Source organism: Zalophus californianus, chromosome 1 (assembly GCF_009762305.2).
Source record: "Zalophus californianus isolate mZalCal1 chromosome 1, mZalCal1.pri.v2, whole genome shotgun sequence".
NCBI classification, from domain to species: domain Eukaryota; kingdom Metazoa; phylum Chordata; class Mammalia; order Carnivora; family Otariidae; genus Zalophus; species Zalophus californianus.
Genome location: NC_045595.1, coordinates 49211503 through 49232624, shown reverse-complemented (window position 1 = coordinate 49232624; position 21122 = coordinate 49211503). Strand labels below are relative to the sequence as shown.

The 21122-nt window shown below is 40.5% G+C and overlaps 1 protein-coding gene and 1 pseudogene across 9 annotated transcripts in view; both read right to left on the bottom strand.

Annotated features, from left to right (window-relative positions):
* Positions 1 to 21122, bottom strand: part of GRM7 (glutamate metabotropic receptor 7) — a 907662-nt gene that overhangs the window by 273701 nt on the left and 612839 nt on the right. For all 9 annotated transcript variants that reach the window (XR_003518507.2, XR_003518508.2, XR_003518509.2 and 6 more), the window contains exon 7: positions 11318 to 11457. Coding sequence is in view for 6 of the 9 variants with exons in the window: in XM_027586609.2 (XP_027442410.1) it covers positions 11318 to 11457 (140 nt within the window). In the remaining 3 variants the exon portion in view is untranslated. The remainder of the gene's footprint in view (positions 1 to 11317; positions 11458 to 21122) is intronic.
* On the bottom strand, positions 13922 to 14270 carry LOC118356201 (annotated as a pseudogene).

The following is a 21122-nucleotide window of genomic DNA, read 5'->3' as shown; positions in this document are numbered from 1 at the left end:
AATAAAAGGTTAAAATAAATGATCTTCTAGATTAAGAATGGGAATTAAAAGATGAATTACTTGGGGGTAGGATGATTAGGAAAAATCAGTACTGTCAAATTATTATCCCCTGACAAATGAAAAAAGAAAATGGGTTAATGTAAGATGAAGCCTCGTCTCTCACTATCCTTTTGGGAGTTTCACTTAATTTCAGCAGGTCGGTCCATGTTCCCTGCCTAAGAAAGAGTTGGAGGTCACAGAATTCCCTCCTGGAGCTGAGCTAAGTCTCCTGTTGTGCTGGCATCCTTATCCTTCCTGTTAATCTTCAATTTTGCCTCCCCACTTGAGGAGGATTCTGTCTGCTTCTCATTAATTCAGGGTTTTTAATTCAGGGTTCTACCCAGACTTTTCCAGAAATACGACTAGAACATTTATCAATTAAACAGAGGAGCTCAGACACCAAAGGTACTTAAGTATATAGAACTGCAAAAAACTCCTATGCACAACTGTATTAACTCCCTATTGATGAATAATAGGAATTGCATATGGATGTTATAGACCTCACAGAAAGAGTTATTCAGTAAAGAACTGTAGTTAGGCAACATAATCTGCCCCCACCCCAACCCAAAGATTTCCACAACCTAATTTCTTAAATGTGTGAATATGCTCCCTTACCTGGCCAAAAGGGCTTTTGTAGATGGAATAAGGCTCTAGGCCTTAAAAACAGATTATTCTCGATGATGTGGATGGGCCCCACATTGGCCCTTCAAAGTGGAAAAGGAAGGCACAAGGGTTAGTGAGAAAGATTCGATTATGAAAGAGAAGGCAGGAGAGACCAGAAACATGAGGGAGGCTCAACCTGCTGTGGAGGGCTTGGGGGAAGGAGGGGGCCAAACACCAGTGCATCAAGACAGTCTCTAGAAGGTGGGATCGACCCACAGCTGCCAGCAAAGAAAGAGACCTCAGTCCCCTACCACAAAGACCTGAATGCTGCCAACAACATGAATAAGCAGGAAATACATTACTACCTAGAGCCTCCAGAAAGAAACACAGCCCTGGTAACATGGTGATTTTAGCCTAGTGAGACCCACATTGACTTCTGACCTCTAAGAAGATTCATTTGTGTTGTTTTTAGCCACTAAATTTCTGGTTATTATTTATGGCACTGATAAAAAACTAATACAAGAAACACAACCACAAATGGCATAGGCTTTCTTCTATCAGGGAAATTATTGCAATTTATTCTCAAAGTGTTCTTGTGAAGTAGCCGTTTTGCTTGACTTCACTTTATTTTTAAATACATCAGGGATGTTAAATGATTTCTTTAAGCAGTAAATGGCAAAGGCAGGACTCCAGCTCAGGCTTCCTGACACTGCCTCCCACTTGTTTGAAAACACTTCAAATCTAATTCCGACATTTTAATTTTAACATAATCAGGTCATTCTAGAACTTTTGGCTTCATAGGGCAAAAAGTTGGGCAGAGGGTACATAAACTCAGCTCTTTCCTTTTTATAATTTTGGATTGGTGGCAACTGCTGAGAGCGACCAGTCTCTACTTGTCCTGATTACTTCTTCTTGCCTATGTATTATGCCTGAGTTCAAAATGCACCTACTAATGAAATTCGACAATTTCCCCGTAAGAACATAGCTGTATATTCAAAAACATGAAGTGATTTGCGTGAATGCCTACAATGCCAAACGGAAAAAAAAAAGAAAAAAGGGAGGTTTAGAGTTCTCTATTTGCATGTTTGTGGAGCCATAAGGATAATGATAAATACTATTAATCTTCCAGACGTTCATACCACTGACTCCTAGAAAAAATGCTGACAACAAAAGGGTGAACTCTTTCTTTCATTTTCAATATGTTTCAGAATATGTACAAATACACATTTCCACACAAAAGCACTATCTTTACTAAGGCAGCCTTCTCTTGCAGGCTGCATTTCCTGAGCTTTTAAATGAAGTGTTTTTACACACTTACAGGTGTTTTGGGTCAATATCGATATATTATTGTTGACTTTTAAAAACCAATTTTCAGAGGAAGAAAGTCAAGCATATGCTTTCCAAATTAGTGGAAAGAAGTTAGAATGTATTCTAAATCTAGATTAGGTGAATGAAACACACTGCCAATGGCAGTAAGGTAGTGGTGGGTTGTGTGGGAACCTGGGAGAGTATACACCTCGTCCAAAGTGGGAAGCTGCTACTTAGGTCCAGACACCTGTTACGGCATGGGATAAAGACGTGGTATTGGCAGGTTTTCTGATTTTTAAAAGAACAGCCCAAAATATAGTTGTTCTTAAATGAAATTTCTTATTTCTAAAATATTGCCAAGTCATTAACTTCTTAAACCTATCTGCTGTCTGTATTCAGTTTGGGATTTCTTGTCTCAAGCCGGAGGACAAGTGGAAAACAGTAGTTACTCTCAGATTCGGAAATGCTCACAAATGCAAAGAACCCTTGTCACTCTGGTCTCAGGTGAAATGTCATCTTTTCAGGGAAGCTTTCCTTGTCCTGCTTCACAGATCTAGGAACTGCAAAGAGCATGATTATAAACCAGATTCTCTGATCCCAAATCCTTTGCTGCTTTGACTCCTTCACGAAGGTGGCATTAAAGGGTAGAGAAGCCAGTGGCAGATGGAACCAGCGTCAGTGGCATGATTTTTTTTTTTTTAGATTTTATTTGTATTTATTTGACAGAGAGAGACACAGCGAGAGAGGGAACACAAGCAGGGGGAGCGGGAGAGGGAGAAGCAGGCTCCCCGCAGAGCAGGGAGCCCAACGTGGGGCTTGATCCCAGGACCCCAGGATCAGGACCCGAGCTGAAGGCAGATGCCCAATGACTGAGCCCACCCAGGCACCCCTCAATGGCTTGATTTTTAAGTTACTTTCACCAACACAGATGTAGCCAATGATTCTCCTACTTGATCCCTCAGGACACACCCCATGTTCTCAATAGCCACCGGTAGGTTTCTAAAACTAAAAATCAATTGAAACAAAACTAAAACCAGCTTCTATCCCCCTTTTTCTAAAAGAGACCAAAACAGTCTATCTTTGCAATTTTAACAAGCCTATATACCACTTATAAAATGGAACCTGGAACCTATCTGGTGACTCAAGTTCTTGGATGGATCCCTAAATCACATGGAAGTGCTGACTAGGGTTGAACTCTGGATAAATCCTCCTATCCATTCATCCAACAGACACTGGGAATTCTACATTAAAAATGACAATCCTCGCTCCTAGGTAACATATGGTATAATTCAATGGTCTGTTCATCTCATCTAGTTAATATAGAACAAGCCATTTTTATATGCTAAGCATTACGCTGGGTGGTGGAGTATAAAAAATAATGTAGCTAAGCACAAGAAACTGACATTTTGAGCAGTTACAGATGATGTTATAAACTAAGGATATTAAATTATTGCCATTGTAGCTAACATTAGCTGAATATTTACTATGTGCCAGGCATGGTTTTAAGTATATTCCATATATCACTACATTTAAATCTAACAATAACCTTATGAAATTTGTGCTATTGTAATCCAGCTTTACAGCTAGTAAGTAGTGGAGCAGAGACGCAGGTCCACTTAATTAGGTCTGCTTCAAAACCTGTAGTCCTAATAAGAAAATGACAAATTGCAAAGGAAGTGCTATTAGTTATGATGAGCAATAAGGTGATTCTATAAAAGGAGACTATAAATTGAAGCTGAAGAAGTCCTAGGTTTTGAAAACTTACATATTTTTTTCCCTTTTCTACATTGCTTTGATTACGCCTATCCATTACCCCATACTCATGCAATACTCTAAATTATCAGTATTAGATTTTTAAAACATTTTTACCGTTGCAATTATAAACAATAGCGATTAGTAGTTTTATAGGCAGGTGTAAGTAAGTATTGATTTTGGCATACATAATTTGATTAAACAATGATTTCTGCAATCAACCGTACTTTTTATGTCTTCAGATGCCTCTGAGAGCCAAACTTCTAAGCACTGTGGAAGGTTCAATATTTAACAAAATCTCAACATTTAAAACTTACATTTTGATCACCTCAATTTAATGAAATGTGAAAAAATTTTGCTTATTGAGGGTAGGTGCTTTTTGTTTCCTGATCTGGGCATATTAAAAAAGTATTTTTAAAATTTTTGATGGCTACAGTGAATGAAATTGCACGCAATAAGTATCGTACTTAAATTCCCTTGATCTACTGATAATGGAACAATTCAGAGAACATTATAAGTGGCTTCCAGCAGGGGTTTCCTAGGGCTTGAAGGCTATAAGCTGGACTTAGTTTTTCTCTCTAAGGTGTTTTTTGTTTTTTGTTTTTTTTTTTTTTTTGAGAGACAGAGATAGTGAGAAGAGAGCATGAGGGGGGAGGAGAGGGAGAAGCAGGCTTCCTGCCGAGCAGGGAGCCTGACGTGGGGCTCCATCTCAGGACCCTGGGATCCTGACCTGAGCCAAAGGCAGACGCTTAACGACTGAGCCACCCAGGTGCCCCTCACTCTAAGTTTTGACTCCTCTTCCCTGGAGCTCCTGCACTGTGGTCTCCAAATGGCTCCCTGTGGCTCTGGAGGGTCACACCCATTGGACAAGAGCTTCTTGATACCCCAGATTAGCTGACAGATGTCTAGTGGTTCTTTCTATTGGACAGACTTAGTTCAGCACCTGTCCCATTACTAAGGTCCTGGCAATTGGCTTAAATAGAATCAGATCCCACCCCTGGTCTTAGGAACTCTTCAGGGCAAACCATATGGCTAACAGGAAACCTGGGGGCTCCTCCCATCGGGAGGAAGTGTGGCTGCTTGCTGCAGGTCATGTCCATCATTCAAAAGTGTTCATATTCTTTTTACATGGTTTCATATATTAACAAAAACCCCAAACGCCTACCATGTGCCAGGTACTTTGCTAGTAGGTATGAAAAACAACGACTAAATTTTGGATTCTACCTTCCAGGAGCTTTCAGTCTCTAGGTGAAAAGTTTAACAGTGAACAAATCACTTAAAAAGCAAACGAGCCTCATATACCTCACAAGATCACAAAGTTGGACTATTTTACAGAATGGCAGATGATTAAGGATCCAGAAAAGGTTAAGTAATATTCATTCAGAGCCTTTTATGTAAAAGGAGTGCAATTCCCTGTAGGAAGATGCCTACTAAGAATGCTTGTTTTTAAACTCTAACTGACATTTCAGTATTTGAAAATTTAACATTTTGGGGCACATCTAATTTCCTACCAATTGCAAATAAATGAAAGATGACAAAAGTCACCTTTATTTCTCAGTACACATAACAAATGTAGAGTTTACTTCATATCATACATTTCGAATTTTTAAAAGCATCGACATTTCATTTTTGCCTTTTTCCTGACATAGCCCCTGATGCCAATTTTTAAATGGTACTGCATTATGCATTTTAAAACACGTTTTTTCTTCTTCTCCATCCTGGGAACACTACTTATCCTTCAAAGTCCAATTCAAATATAAATCAAATGTAAATACAAAAATTAAATTATACAATATGTGAGCCCTTTAAATGCAATATATTCATTACGGGCCCCTTATCTTAGTCGGTGAACACCAGGTGCAGGGCCAGCCCCTCCTTTATCCTAGCATCTCCATTAGCTACCCTCCTTTCTGACACACTGCAGAAGTCTCTTTGTTGCTTTAACCCTTTTCCTGCCTTTCCGCCACGCATAATGTTTTGTGGAATCTCTGTGTAGAACACAAGCCTGAGAAAATAAGTCAGGATTATTTCTGTGGAGGTTGCAATGGGGAGAGGAAACGGCTTAGGTCTTTATGATTTCCTTCCGATGAATTCTTGTTCTTGCATAAATATCCTAGTAGCAAACCATGTGCTCATCTCTTAGCCCGAAGAGGAGACAGACCCCAGGGTTACTAGTCCGACAGGCAGTAAGAATGCACGAAGGCATTCTCTAACAGGCAGCACACTCTTAGACACCTAAATTCCAGATACAGAACAGCAGAGCAGTCTGGTCGTTAGGCTGGATTCTTAAAACTCTGATTTCTTGGCTCAGAAACTCATTTGCAATTATTGACCACAGAGAAAGTGCTTGTGAAAATTTCATTTGCTAGAGATGATCTAACTGGGGATTGCAAGAGTACCCCTGAGTCTTTGTAGATGAGGAGAAGTACAATTGTCACTTGAAATGCTTTGTTTTGTTCTATTGACCGCAAGCAAGCAAACCTACGAAACTAAGTCTACCTGAATTACACTCTTGATAGAGTTTTTAACCGAGAATAATTATAACAAAAGGAACATTATGGACTGGGTGGTGTTGGGTAAGATCCCACCTATTGCGTAGGCTGCCTGGGCGTGGCTCTGGCGGTCCAGGATATGGTGCAGGAGTGCCTCTGGGTACTCTATCTCCTCTTTTGTCTTTCCTTTATGATTTAAAGTCAACTCACTGATATCCTAAGGATCCCATAAAAGGCATCAACAGGGACAGGGCCTGTCAAGGCCAATTATCCTAGCAGCCATCCTAAACTGAATTAACGCAGCCTCTCACCATTCTGAACACAGATGGCCCTCTTTCTGGCTCAGTCATCCATACCTTCAGGTTGCATGTAGGACCAAGCATACACAACTGGATCCATGTGAGAATTCAGGTGTACTGTCTGTTCTTCATAACATACCACTTTCAGCATGAAAAAGTAGAATAAAAAATGTTCCCACCTAATGCTATATCACCTGGATCTAGCTTCCATTAACAAACACAAAAGCCGAAGTATATGTTTGCCCTAACTTTCTGCGCTCGTGAAACAGAGTATTTTAAGTTGGGTGACATTTGGAGTAGTTAGAAAGGAACTATACCATTTCCTCTGAGGTTTTCAAGACCTTGGGTTCTTGGCTATTCTCTTTTCTCTTTTTTTAATGGATTTAAATGTTATTTATAGGTTAACAACTAACTGGTTTTTCTTTTCTTTTTTTTTTAATAACTGTAGACCAAAACCGTCTTCTGAGCTTCAGACTTCTATCCAGTCCATTTCGGCTCTCATACATTTAAGAGCACCAACTCAGGATTCTCAATTTTACCCCCCTCTCCCGCCCACTCTGAGCAGTCTTCCTAATCTTATGTGGCTATCATCTACACAGCGTCTCAAGCCGTAAACATGGGGTTCACCTTTTGAATCTTATTTTTTCCTTCAACTCCAGCACTGAATCCATCACTACATTATCCTATTCTTCCTCTGAGATATGTGTATGTAAATATATACAGACATGCATATTTTATGTGTTAACCACACGTGTCTCTCCTCACTTCATTACAGCACTACAATCAGCACACTCTCCAAGCCGGTGGATCTCAAAGTGCCATCAGTGTGACACAGGGACTCTTAGAAAGGCAGATATTTGAGCCTCCTCCCAGTCTGAGACCTTCTGGGTCTTAGAGGCCGCTTTCAGACAACAGTTTTGAGCAATGGAAACTTGATCAAGGCAAAGGGGCCCACAGTGACCCCCTGACAGGCCCATCAGGGGACCTACCTCAAGATATTCATTGGCCCTAACTGACTAATGGGGTACTTAACACCAGGCACAGTTCCCTATGTCCCCATACCTCCCTACCTTCCCCCTTTAAAAACAGCCCCCACCCACTGCCTGGTTGCAGTGTCTCCTTTGCTGTCCTTCCCATGGCTCCCTTGTGGTGTATTCCATAAATTTCTATCGCCTTTGTTCTGCCACGGGTAAATCCTTTTCCCACAGGCACCACTAGCTTCCACTCCATGGCTGCCCCACATTTGGGGGCCCCCATCCGGTGGAGACAGACACCACGTGAATCAGAAACCCATTTGCTGGGGGGCAGCAATCTATGTTTTCACAAACGCTGTGGATGATCCTGCTACTTGCTGAGGTTTGAGAACCCCTTCACTAACCAGCCTACTTCACGTGATAGCTAAAATCAACTCTCAGTCGGTCTTCCTCTCCCACTCTTGCCCCTTCCAACTCATTACCTTCCTAGCAAAGTAATTTTCTATTTCTAAATTTGATCTAGTCACTCCCCTGCTTAATACTTCTCAATGGCTTTTAAATGCACTCAGAATAAATTTTAAAAGTGTTTTAGCATAGCCTGCAAAGGACTTCATGCTGTGTGTCTTATCAATGGCTCTGACCTTTCCTACCTCCCATCCTCCTCTCCCTTAGTCACGCCATTGTTAGGGCAGCCTCCTGACCTGCCTGGTGGATCACTCCTATTCCTCACAGTGCTGGCTTCTCATCTGGGAGGTCTCTCTCCACCTCCATGACTCTTCTCACACTTTTGACTCTCCATATACACATCTGTTTACTTGTGTATCATGCACCTCCAATCCTAGATCATCAATTTTGTGAGAACAGGGACCACATTTGTTTTCTTCCCCCACTGTGTACCCATTGCCTCTTGAGATGCATCATAGATGCATTAGAAACAAACAAAAACCTGTTAAATGGCTAATCAAATGCAATTCCTATGAAGGATAAAATACAAACCAAAATTAAAAAAAAAATGGTGTTGATATTGGTTATTAAAAATTGTGGGCTTAAGAATTCCCAGGTAATATCTGGAGTTGGTGAAGCGTGGTTGGGATTCTTTTGTGCATGGACAAGTTACACATGCCGGGGATTTAACACTGGTGCAGAGGGTTATGTTAGCAAAGATTGATGCACTATATAATCTTGTGGGTCTTACAATAAGTCCTGAGCAGTTCACATGTAGAGCACAGACCTTGAGTCTCTCTACCTTTAGTTCTGGCTGATCCATCTTTGTATCCCACAGGCAATAACCATTCAAAACACACTCTGGGTGTGTCAGCCAGGTTATGCTACTTTGATTCTGCTTTTGATTCCCACCCCTTGAGTTTACCTGCTGAATTTGGTTTATTTGCTTGTTTTGCTTTCATTTTATCTTTTTGCTCACAAGTTTAGTGTGCTTTAAGCTCAGGCTAATTTTAGCTTTTTCTTTGCTTCTAGTACTCAGCATTCATCCCAGCCATGGCTGGCACTGGCTGGCTGGCTCCATGCATTCTTAGATGCCGGACCACAGTCCTTTGGACCCGATCATTGTGTGAGCTCACTTGGATGGGAGATCTCAGGGGAGGGAGAACTGGACAGGTATAAACAGGGCAAGGCCAGAGCAATGTGCAAATAAGGTAACTGGCCTGTGGTGGCCTCACCAACCCCCACTTATGAATAATCCTCTCGTCGAAACCATGACCCCAACTCTCCACCGCTATGACATCAATTCTGTTTTCTACTCGCAAGAAGCCCTGCTCTCAATAATTTCCAAAGTGCCTTCTAAAGGTATAGACTGGTAAATGCTAACAGCATAATTCCCAGCTTTGTAAGATATATTAGAAGGAATTTTCTGGGCTAGGGCCTGTTAGATGGTTCATTTTATGTGCATGGGGCACCCAACCATTTGGCTAAGCAGCATTCTAGGCAGGTCTGTGAGGGTGTTTCTGAATGAGCTGAATATTTAAACTGGTACAGTGAGCAAAACAGATTGCCCTCCCCGCCAATGTGAGTAGGCCTAAACAAACTTGAGAGCTGAAATACAATAAAAAGGCTGAGTCAGAAAGAATCCTCTCTGCTTATCTTCCCGCTGGGACATCAGTCTTCCCCTGACTTCACATACTCAGACTGGAACTTACACCATTACACCTTTGGCTCTCCTGGGTCTCTGGCTTGCCAATTATACATCTTGGGACTTCTCATCCTTCATAGCTGAATGAGCCATTTCCTTCGAGTCTAGCTATCATCTATCCTGTTGGTCCCATTTCTCAGAGGAACCCAGAGTAATTCAGGAAACTTCTGCACCAAAGAAAATCACGTGCCTGTATATACTGTAATATTTATGAAGCCAGGATATTCTACCCAATTTATAAAGCTTGCCCACTGTAGCCAGCCACCATGCCACTGCAGGAAGGCACCTGCTGCAGAACCTCTTGAAGTGTAACCCTATTCAGTACAACTCAGCACAGAGGTTCACAAGACCCCTACTTCTCTGACTTCTGCTGCACTAGGTTCCAGGAGCCCAGCCACCAGGCTAGGGCCTGACCTCTTTAAGATCCCTTCCAGGAGAGGAGGAAAATCATGGGAAGCATGGGATGCTGAGCTCCAGCCAGGTTTGGCCCAGCCAGGGTGGAGGTACCCTAGCTCATGTTCTTTACTGCCTGTAAAGATTGGTGGATTTATTTAAATTAACAATAATTTCAAGTAGGACATTGTAAATATTATGAGAAGCACACTGTTGAATGTTGAACCTGAACTATTAAGAAACCAAAAAAAAAGTTTTTTACATGGCCAGAAAGCTGTTAGCTAACATCGAGGCAGGCACATTCCAAACAGAACATAAACAACTTCTGCAGAATATAAATGATAATCAGACAAAGACACTCAATGACCATGGTGGAACAAGACAAATAAACAAGGCCACTCCACAACTGGGTCTGCAAGTAGACAGAAACAAGGATACTCTGCAACCACAAATACAATATGTCCCTTCTTCAGTTCTCTAAAGTGCCTACTATGTCTTTTTTAAGTGACAGCTCTTGCTTAGCCTTTATCTTCCCATCCCCTACACAAAAATCACCAAGCTGTACTATCATCAACTTGTGTCTGTTTTCTAAGAGGACCCAAACCAAAACTAGCCCTAGTTTCCCTAAACCTCCTGAAAATCACCTACCTTAGCCCCAAACATATAATAAATGACATCTAAACTCCTTCATCATGAAGAGGTTTTGCTGGCAGGAGCTTCTCTTCATGCAACTAAAAGTTAAATAAACTTAACTGCGTCTCACTACAGATGAGCTCCTGATGGTCTCTGGCTGGTGCACTTTGACCTAACCTCCACAAGGAAGTGGCCACTTACTCAAGGTCACGTTTGACAAGAAGAGGAAGAGATTATGGATGTTAACATTGCAATTACTCAGAGAATCTCAGTAAAAACTAAAGTGACTCACTAAAATGCTCTAAATGAAAAAAATACATCACCATATGAAGAAGAAAAGAAACAAGAAAGAAAAGCTGACCAAGAGAAGGATCTTTTAAAGTATTAGCGGGTAACTTGTTTGTTAAGCACTTCAAGCCTCAGGCTAAATGAGATCATTCACGTAAGTGCTGAGTATAATGCCCAGCACAAATTCAAAGCACATTTTTATCATCATAATCATCACTATCACTTATGTTATTATGGATTATCAATCCCTGCAGATGATTTTAACAGGATGCATGCCCACATATATATCCACACAAACATAAAAACAAGAACGTTTGCCTAATTGAGCATATTAAAAGTCTGTCTGTTCATCACATAAGCAAAGGGAAAGGAACAATTAGTACTCACATTGAGCTGAAGTTCATCTGTCCACTGTCCAATCAGACGGTAACCAGGGTTGGTGGTGTTTGTGGTCTGGTACTGAAAGATGTCATAACGCCCAGGTGCATCCCCATTTTTGTTAAACATTACTGGGGTGCCTGCACTCCCTGAGGAAGACAAGAAAATGCCAGATTTTATAATTGAGATTCCCTCTACCTCTTATGCCTTGGGTGATGGTCTGGAGACCTGCTGATGAGCACGGTAGCTAGTAGATAACCCCACTGTTTAATAGGCTCCCCCCTAGATGGGCAATGGGTAACCCATGGGCGGGTCATCACTATGGCCTGTGGATGCTTACTAGAGAAGGTGGGAAGGTGACCTGCTTCCCCCTTTAAACAGTTCTATTTCTCAATATTTCTTAGTATTCTATGCTAATCTTTCCCCCTTGTGGAGAAAATTAAATGCATTATTTCCCAGAGACCATCTTAAGTTGTATTATTATTTTAGTTTCCACTTAATTATCAATTGTGGTTAGTAAAGAACCATTTCAAAAATAATACCTTTTTAAAAGGAAATCTAAGAGAATTAAAAAACAAAGAACAAAGTTTACTTAAATATGTACTTGGATATTGATTGCATTTAAACATATTTGTTGCTGACCATGTCTAATTTATATGATAACCAGTCTAAAATGCTTAGCAATGTACATGGAAAGTATTTAATAAATATTAATTTTTTTCTCAATCTGCTATGTGGGTCTTCTTTAAAATGTGGGTCTTAGATGAAACCCATTATTTTGGCAGAATTAGACACTGAAGTCAACTTAAAAAGACTGATACATTCATCGAGAGAGAGAGAGAGTGTGTGTGAGTGTGTGTGTGTGTCCATGTGTATCCTTTCAACGTTAGATGTGAATGAAAAACTCCTTAGTATTAACCACATGGAACAACTGGCAAATCATACACAGAGAACAAAAGATGTGGGTTTGGGTTACTTTCAGCAAGAATTACAAAGGATTCATCAAAAGTTAGCAAACTGAGTGCTATTTCTCTCATGATCCCTTGGAAACAGGATAAATACCACTGGCCTCAGGGTATATGACTAGTATCTGTTCTCTAAGTTAATACTGGATTGATATTTTTCAGAGGAAACAATGATATAGTTCCTGTCTTCTACAAGGAAGTTAACGATCATTTATAAGCTGAAACAGAATCACTAAGAACAGAAATTCATTTTGTTATTTTTTGTTGGAGAGGGGTGGAGTAAATTCAGGTAATGAACATGAAGCCTTTTGGAGAATACTCATTATAAATTTAAGACCCAAATGATTGCAAAGTTCTGCATTTGGTTAGCAAAGTCATTAGCTTCTGCAGAAGCTGGGCCCACATGGTATTTGCATTAATAACATGGATGGGGGGTGGGGAAGTCATGTTAACTAGAAAAGAGTAAACAAGCTTAAAACAGTTAAAAAAAAAAAAGCACACCTATACTTAAGGAAGCATGTGTGATGCTGAGTGGCCACACATGAATAATCACTCAACAAAAGAACAGAGTTAGAAAATGGATCCAGACAGAGTGACAACATATTAGGTCATCAGAGACATACAGAATTGCAATCCTATGCTGAAAGTTACCTCTAGTACAAGAGGGAGTTCAATATATAGGCAGGATTCAGGAACAGTGAAAGAACTCCGCACTATCCTACAATTGTCAAGCATAGGATTTTATAATTCTTTGGTATTGAAAATGAAAAAAAAAAAAAAAATGGAGCTTATAGTAGGTTCAGTAATGGCTCCCCAAATATTTCCATGTCCTAATCCCCAGAACCTGTGAATGTTACCATACAAAATGAGAGATTTTTGGAAATATGATTAGGGATCATGAAATGGGAGAAGACTATCTTCGATTATCTGGGTGAGCCCGGTGCAATCATAATGATCCCTATAGGAAAGAGGGAACAAGAATCAAAGGAGGAAGGAGTTATAATGGTCAAAACAAGAAGTTAGAGTGATGTGAGGAAGGGTTCATGACCCCAGAAGGGCAAGTGGCCCTCACAAGCTGGAAAAATCAAGGAAACAGATTCTTTTCCAGAGCCTACAGAAGGAACCAACCCTACCTTCACCTTAACAAAGCCTGGTGAGACCTGTGTCAGACTCCCAAACTACAGAACTGTAAGAGCATAAATTTATATTGTTTAAGACACTAAATTTATGGTACTTTTTTAAAGGCAGCAATATGAAATTAATAAAGAGCTGGAGGACACAGAACATCAAACTTCCTAATTTCACAGGTGACAAAGTATACTTAGGTTCAAAAAGGGTAAGTTCCTTGCCCCAGAGTGACTCACCTAACTAAACTAAAATAGTACTAAATAACTGGCTTTAGAATCCCCAAGAAGGGGTTTAAATTCCAGAAACCACCTTCTAAGTGTGACTGTTACCACATTATTCATTCTCCTTTAGCTTCTGACTATCCCTGTTGGGTTAGTGTGGATTCAATGTAATAAAGTATATCAACTGCTTAGTTCCATGCCTTTTACAAAACAAATGCTCAATAGATGGGAATGATTTTGTTGTTTTTGTTTTTAAAACAAGCTCTGGCCAGTTTTATTAAAGAAAAATTTGGGGTGATTTACTTTTCACCAGTCTGTCCCAGCATGCTTCTAATGATATCGAATCACCTGGATCAGTGCTAGCCAGTGTGCCTTCTCTGTAGTATTTGCCATATGCTGTGCCCATCTCAATATTATTACCGCTGTAGTGATGATGGACACCAGTTTTAGCCAACAGGGCATAGTACTCTATTTCTGATTTCCTCAGAGCTGGACAGTTGTTGGTGAGGATGACCAGCTTTGCTTTGCCATGTCTGATTGTTTTCAGAGTCTGCTTGTACTCTAGCACACACTTTCCACTTTTCATAACAAGTTGGAGCCTAGGTTGATCCACTCCAGTGACTTTTTCATCTTCTTCATGGCCACCATCTTCCTCCCTTAGGTGAGGGACAGCCCCATCAAGAGTAGACGCCAAGAGGAAGGAGCAAGATGGTGGAGAAGGAGGAGACCTAAATTTCATCTCATCCCAGGAATTCAGGTACTTAGGGATCAAACCATTCTGAACACCTACGAACTCAAGAAGAGATCGAAGAACAAAATAGCAGCAACTCTCTGAACAGAAAAGCGACCACCTTCTGGAGGGTAGGATGTGCATAAAAGTGAATCCGAGGCAAAATTCAGGAAGATAGACAGCGGGGGCGGCGGGGGGGGAGGCTCATTCAGCCGCTACCGGCAAGTGACAGAGCAGCGGAGCACAAAATTGGAAGATTTAGAAGTCGGCTCTGCTGAGGGATGTCGCTCCAGTGGCTAAGCGGGGGGTGGAACCCTCGCTGGGACAGTGTGGTCTCAGGACCCTGGGGTCACAGAAAGACCGGGGGTGTCTGAGTGCAACAGAGATCCCAGGTATTGGAGCAGGGAAGCTGGATGCAGAGACGGAGCCGAGGAGTGGGCTCTCAGCTCGGGGTTGCCATAAACTGTGATCCGCGGCACAGTCGGGCCACTACTCCTCCGGCAGGGACCCAACAAGAGGCAGAGCCGGGGAGACTCCCCTTCCTCCCCCAGGAGGAGCGGCGCGGGAGTGCACTGCAGGGATCTGCTGGGTTTGGAGACTCCACACAGGGTCATGTGCCAGAGATGGAAATGCTTGGTCACAGGCCAGGTAAGCACGGAGTGCGACCGGAGACTGGGGAGAAGAGAGTGACTGATTGCTTTTCTCTGGGGGCTCACTGAGGAGTGGGGCCCTGAGTTCTCAGCTCCTCCGGGGTGGAGATTGGGAGGCCGCCATTTTCACTCTTGTCCTCCAAAGCTGTACAGAAAGCTTGCAGGGAACAAAAGCTCCCGAGAGCAAATCGGAGCAGATTACTTAGCCTGGACCAGGCAAGGGCGGGGCAATTCCACCTCTGGCAAAGACATTTGGGAACCATGGCAACAGGCCCCTCCCCCAGAAGATCAGTAAGAACAGTCAGCCAAGACCAAGTTTACCGATCAATAAGAACGGCAGAATGCCAGCACTAGGGGAATATTGCACATAGAATTCATGGCTTTTTTCCCTATGATTCTTTAGTCTTTCAAGTTAATATATTTTTTTAACTTTTTTTTCTCAATTTTTCTTTTTCCCTTTTTCAACCAACATCTTATCAAACCCTTTTTTTAAAAACCTTTTTTATTTTTCATTTTTAAAGCCATATTCTATCCCTTCATAGTAGTTAACATTATTTTTGGTATATATATATATATATATATATATATGTTGTTCTTTCTAAAAATTTTGGAATAAACGTTTTTCTAACAGATCAAAATATACCCTAAATCTCTAGTGTATGGCTTTGTTCTAGTCTCCTGCATGATCATATTCTCTCCCCCCCTTTTTTTTAAATCCTCTTCTTTCTATTTTCAACCAACTTCTGATCAATTCCTTTTATAAAATCTTTTATAATTTTCATCTTTACAGTCATATTCCATCCCTTCATTGTATTAACCCTCATTTTTGTATATATATAAGGCTTTCTTTCTTTAAAATTTTGGGAGGCACTTTCATCTAACAGGCCAAAATACACCCAAAATCGAGTGTATGGCACTGATCTATGCATTGGCCTGAAGATATGTGAGCATATTCTGGTTTTTTGTTTTGTTTTGTTTTTGTTTGTTTTTATCTTTTTATTTGTCTTTTTTTTCCCCTTTTTTCTTTCTTTCCCTTTCTTTTCCCCCGGTTTCAGGTCTCTTCTGATTTGTTTACTGTGTATTTTCTGGGGACACTGTTACCCTGTTAGCATTTTGTTCTCTCATTCATCTATTTTCTGGACAAAATGACAAGACGGAAAAAAATCACCTCAAAAAAAAGAACAAGAAGCAGTACCAAATGCCAGGGACCTGATCAATATGGACTTTAGTAAGATGTCAGAACTAGAGTTCAGAATGACGATTTTAAACGTACTGTCTGGGCTTGAAAAAAGCATGGGAGATATTAGAGAAACCCTTTCTGGAGAAATGAAAGAACTAAAATCTAACCAAGTTGAAATCAAAAAGGCTATTAATGAGGTGCAATCAAAAATGGAGGCTCTGACTGCTAGGACAAATGAAGCAGAAGAGAGAATTAGTGATATAGAAGACCAAATGATGGAAAAAACAGAAGCTGAGAAAAAGAGAGATAAACAACTACTGGATCACAAGGGAGGAATTCGAGGCATAAGTGATACCATAAGATGAAACAATATTAGAATAATTGGGATCCCATAAGAAAAAGAAAGAGAGAGAGAGGCAGAAGGTACATGGAACAAATTATAGCAAAGAACTTCCCTAATTTGGGGAAAGAAACAGGCATCAAAATCCAGGAGGCACAGAGAACCCCTCTCAAAATCAATAAAAATAGGTCAACACCCCAACATCTAATAGTAAAACTTGCGAGTCTCAGAGACAAAGAGAAAATCCTGAAAGCAGCTCGGGAGAAGAGATCTGTACCCTACAATGGTAGAAACATAAAACTGGCAACAGACCTATCCACAGAGACCTGGCAGGCCAGAAAGGACTGGCATGATATATTCAGAGCACTAAATGAGAAAAATATGCAGCCAAGAATACTATATCCACCTAGGGTGTCATTGAAAATAGGAGAGATAAAAAGGTTCCAGGACAAACAAAAACTAAAAGAATTTGCAAACACCAAACCAGCCCTCCAAGAAATATTGAAAGGGGTTCTCTAAGCAAAGAGAGAGCCTAAAAGTAACGGAGACCAGAGGAACACAGACAATATACAGTCACAGTCACCTTACAGGCAATACAATGGCACTAAATTCATATCTTTCAATAGTTACCATGAATGGAAATGGGCTAAATGCCCCAAACAAAAGACACAGGCTATCAGACTGGATAAAAAAAACAAGACCCATTGATATGCTGTCTGCAAGAGACTCATTTTAGACCCAAAGACACCCCCAGATTGAAAGTGAGGGGGTGGAAAACCATTTACCATGCTAATGGACACCAAAAGAAAGCTGGGCGGGCAATCCTTATATCAGACAAATTAGATTTTAAAACAAAGACTGTAATAAGAGATGAGGAAGGACACTATATCCTACTTAAAGGCTCTATCCAACAAGAAGATCTAACAATTTTAAATATCTATGCCCCTAACATGGGAGCAGCCGATTATATCAGCCAATTAGTAACAAAAGCAAAGAAACACATCGACAACACAACAATACAATAATAGTGGGGGACTTTAACATCCCCCTCACTGAAATGGACAGATCATTTAAGCAAAAGATCAACAAGGAAAGAAAGACTTTCAATGACACACTGGACCAAATGGACTTCACAGACATATTCAGAACATTCCATCACAAAGCAACAGAGTACACATTCTTCTCTAGTGCCCATAGAACATTCTCCAGAATAGATCACATTCCAGGTCACAAATCAGGTCTCCACCGGCACCAAAAGATTGGGATCATTCCTTGCATATTTTCAGACCACAGTGCTTTGAAACTAGAACTCAATCACAAGAGGAAAGTCAGAAAGAACTCAAATACATGGAGGCTAAAGAGCATCCTACTAAAGAATGAATGGGTCAACCAGGAAATTAAAGAAGAATTTTAAAAATTCATGGAAACCAATGAAAATGAAAACACAACTGTTCAAAATCTTTGGGATACAGCAAAGGCAGTCCTGAGAGGAAAGTATATAGCAATACAAGCCTTTCTCAAGAAACAAGAAAGGTCTCAAATATACCACCTAACTCTACAACTAAAGGAGCTGGAGAAAGAACAGCAAATAAAGCTTAAACCCAGCTGGAGAAGAGGATAAAGATCAGAGCAGAAATCAATGAAATAGAAACCAAAAGAACAGTAGAAGAGATCAACGAAACTAGGAGCTGGTTCTTTGAAAGAACTAACAAGATTGATAAACCCCTGGCCATACTTATCAAAAAGAAAAGAGAACTGCCCCAAATAAATACAATCATGAATGAAACAGGAGAGATCACAACCAACACCAAAGAAATACAAACAGTTATAGGAATATATTGTGAACAACTATGTGCCAGCAGATTAGATAATCTGGAAGAAATGGATGCCTTCCTAGGGATGTATCAACTACTAAAACTGAACCAGGAACAAACAGAAAACCTGAACAGACCTATAACCACTAAGGAAACTGAAGCAGTCATCAAAAATCTCCCAACAAACCAAAGCCCAGGGCCAGATGGCTTCCCAGGGGAATTCTACCAAACATTTAAAGAAGAATTAATACCTATCCTTCTGAAACTGTTCCAAAAAATAGAAATGGAAGGAAAACTTCCAGACTCGTTTTATGAGGCCAGCATTACCTTGATGCCAAAACCAGACAAAGACCCCATCAAAAAGGAGAATTACAGACCAATATCCTTGATGACCATGGTTGCAAAAATTCTCACCAAAATAGTAGCCAATAAGATCCAAAAGTACATTAAAAGGATTATTCACCACGACCAAGTGGGATTTATCCCTGGGCTGCAAGTTTGATTCAACATCTGCAAATCAGTGTGATACAGTACATTAATAAAAGAAAGAACAAGAACCATATGATCTTCTCAATAGATGCAGAAAAAGCATTTGACAAAGTACAGCATCCTGTCTTGATCCAAACTCTTCAGAGTATAGGCATAGAGGGTACATACCTCGATATCATAAAAGCCATCTATGAAAAATCCATAGCAAATATCATTCTCCATGGGGAAAAACTGAGAGCTTTCCCCCTAAGGTCAGGAACGCGACAGGGATGTCCACTATAACCACTGCTATTCAACATAGTATTAGAAGTCCTAGCCACAGCAATCAGACAACAAAAAGAAATCAAAGGCATCCAAATCGGCAAAGAGGATGTCAAACTCTCACTCTTTGCAGAAGATATGATACTGTATGTGGAAAACCCAAAAGACTCCACCCCAAAACTGCTAGAACTCATACAGGAATTCAGTAAAGTGGCAGGATATAAAATCAATGCACAGAAATCAGTGGCATTCCTATACACCAACAACAAGACAGAAGAGAGACAAATCAAGGAGTCGATCCCATTTACAATCGCACCCAAAACCATAAGATACCTTGGAATAAATTTAACCAAAGAGGCAAAGAATCTGTACTCAGAAAACTATAAAATACTCATGAAAGAAAATGAGGGAGACATAAAGAAATTGAAAAACGTTCCATGCACATAGATTGGAAGAACAAATATTGTGAAGACATCAATGCTACTTAGAGCAATCTACACATTTAAGGCAATTCCTATCAAAATACCATCTACTTTTTTCAAAGAAATGGAACAAAGATCCTAAAATTTTATGGAACCAGAAAAGACCCTGAATAGCCAGAGGAATGTTGAAAAAGAAAAGCAAAGTGGTGGCATCACAATTCCGGACTTCAAGCTCTATGAGAAAGCTGTCATCATCAAGACAGTATGGTACTGGCACAAAAACAGATGCATAGATCACTGGAACAGAACAGAGGGCCCAGAAATGGACCCTCAACTCTATGGTCAACTTATCTTCAACAAAGCAGGAAAGAATGTCCAATGGCAAAAGTCTCTTCAATAAATGGTGTTGGGAAAATTGGACAGCCACATGCAGAAGAATGAAACTGGACCATTTCCTTACACCACACACAAAAAGAGACTCAAATGGTTGAAAGACCTAAATGTGAGACAGGAGTCCATCAAAATCCTAAAGGAGAACACAGGCAGCAACCTCTTTGACCTCAGCCGCTGCAACTTCTTCCTAGAAATATCGCCAAAGGCAAGTGAAGCAAGGGCAAAAATGAACTATTGGGACTTCATCAAGTTAAAAAGCTTTTGCATGGCAAAGGAAACAGTGAACAAAATCAAAAGACAACCGACAGAATGGGAGAAGATATCTGTAAATGGCACATCAGATAAAGGGCTAGTATCCAAAATCTATAAAGAACTTATCAAACTCAACACCCAAAGAACAAATGATCCAATCAAGAATTGGGCAGTAGATATGAACAGACATTTTTCCAAAGAAGACATCGAAATGGCCAACAGACAAACGAAAAAGTGCTCAACATCTCTCAGCATCAGGGAAATCCAAATCAAAACCTCAATGAGATACCACCTCACACCAGTCAGAATGGCTAGAATTAACAAGTCAGGAAATGACAGATGTTGGCGGGGATGCAGAGAAAGGGGGACCCTCCTACACTGGTGGTGGGAATGCAAGCTGGTGCAGCCACTCTGGAAAATAGTGTGGAGGTTTCCCAAAAAGTTGAAAATAGAGCTACCATACGATCCAGCAATTGCACTACTGGGTATTTTCCCCAAAGATACAAATGTAGGGATCCGAAGGGATACGTGCACCCCGATGTTTATAGCAACAATGTCCACAGTAGCCAAACTGTGGAAAGAGCCAAGATGTCCACTGACAGATGAATGAATAAAGAAGATGTGGTGTATATATATACAATGGAATATTATGCAGCCATCAAAACATGAGAGACGATGGACTCTGAAAAACTGAGGGTTCTAGAAGGGAGGGGGTGGGAGGATAGGTTAGCCTGGTGATGGGTATTAAAGAGGGCATGTTCTGAATGGAGCACTGGGTGTTTTAAACAAACAATGAATCATGGAACACTACATCAAAAACTAACGATGTAATGTATGGTGATTAACATAACAATAAAAAATTTAAAAAAATACATACTAAAAGGAATGAAATCTTGCCATTTGCCAACGACGTGGATGGAACTGGAGGGTATTATTGCTGAGCGAAATAAGTTAATCAAAGACATGTAT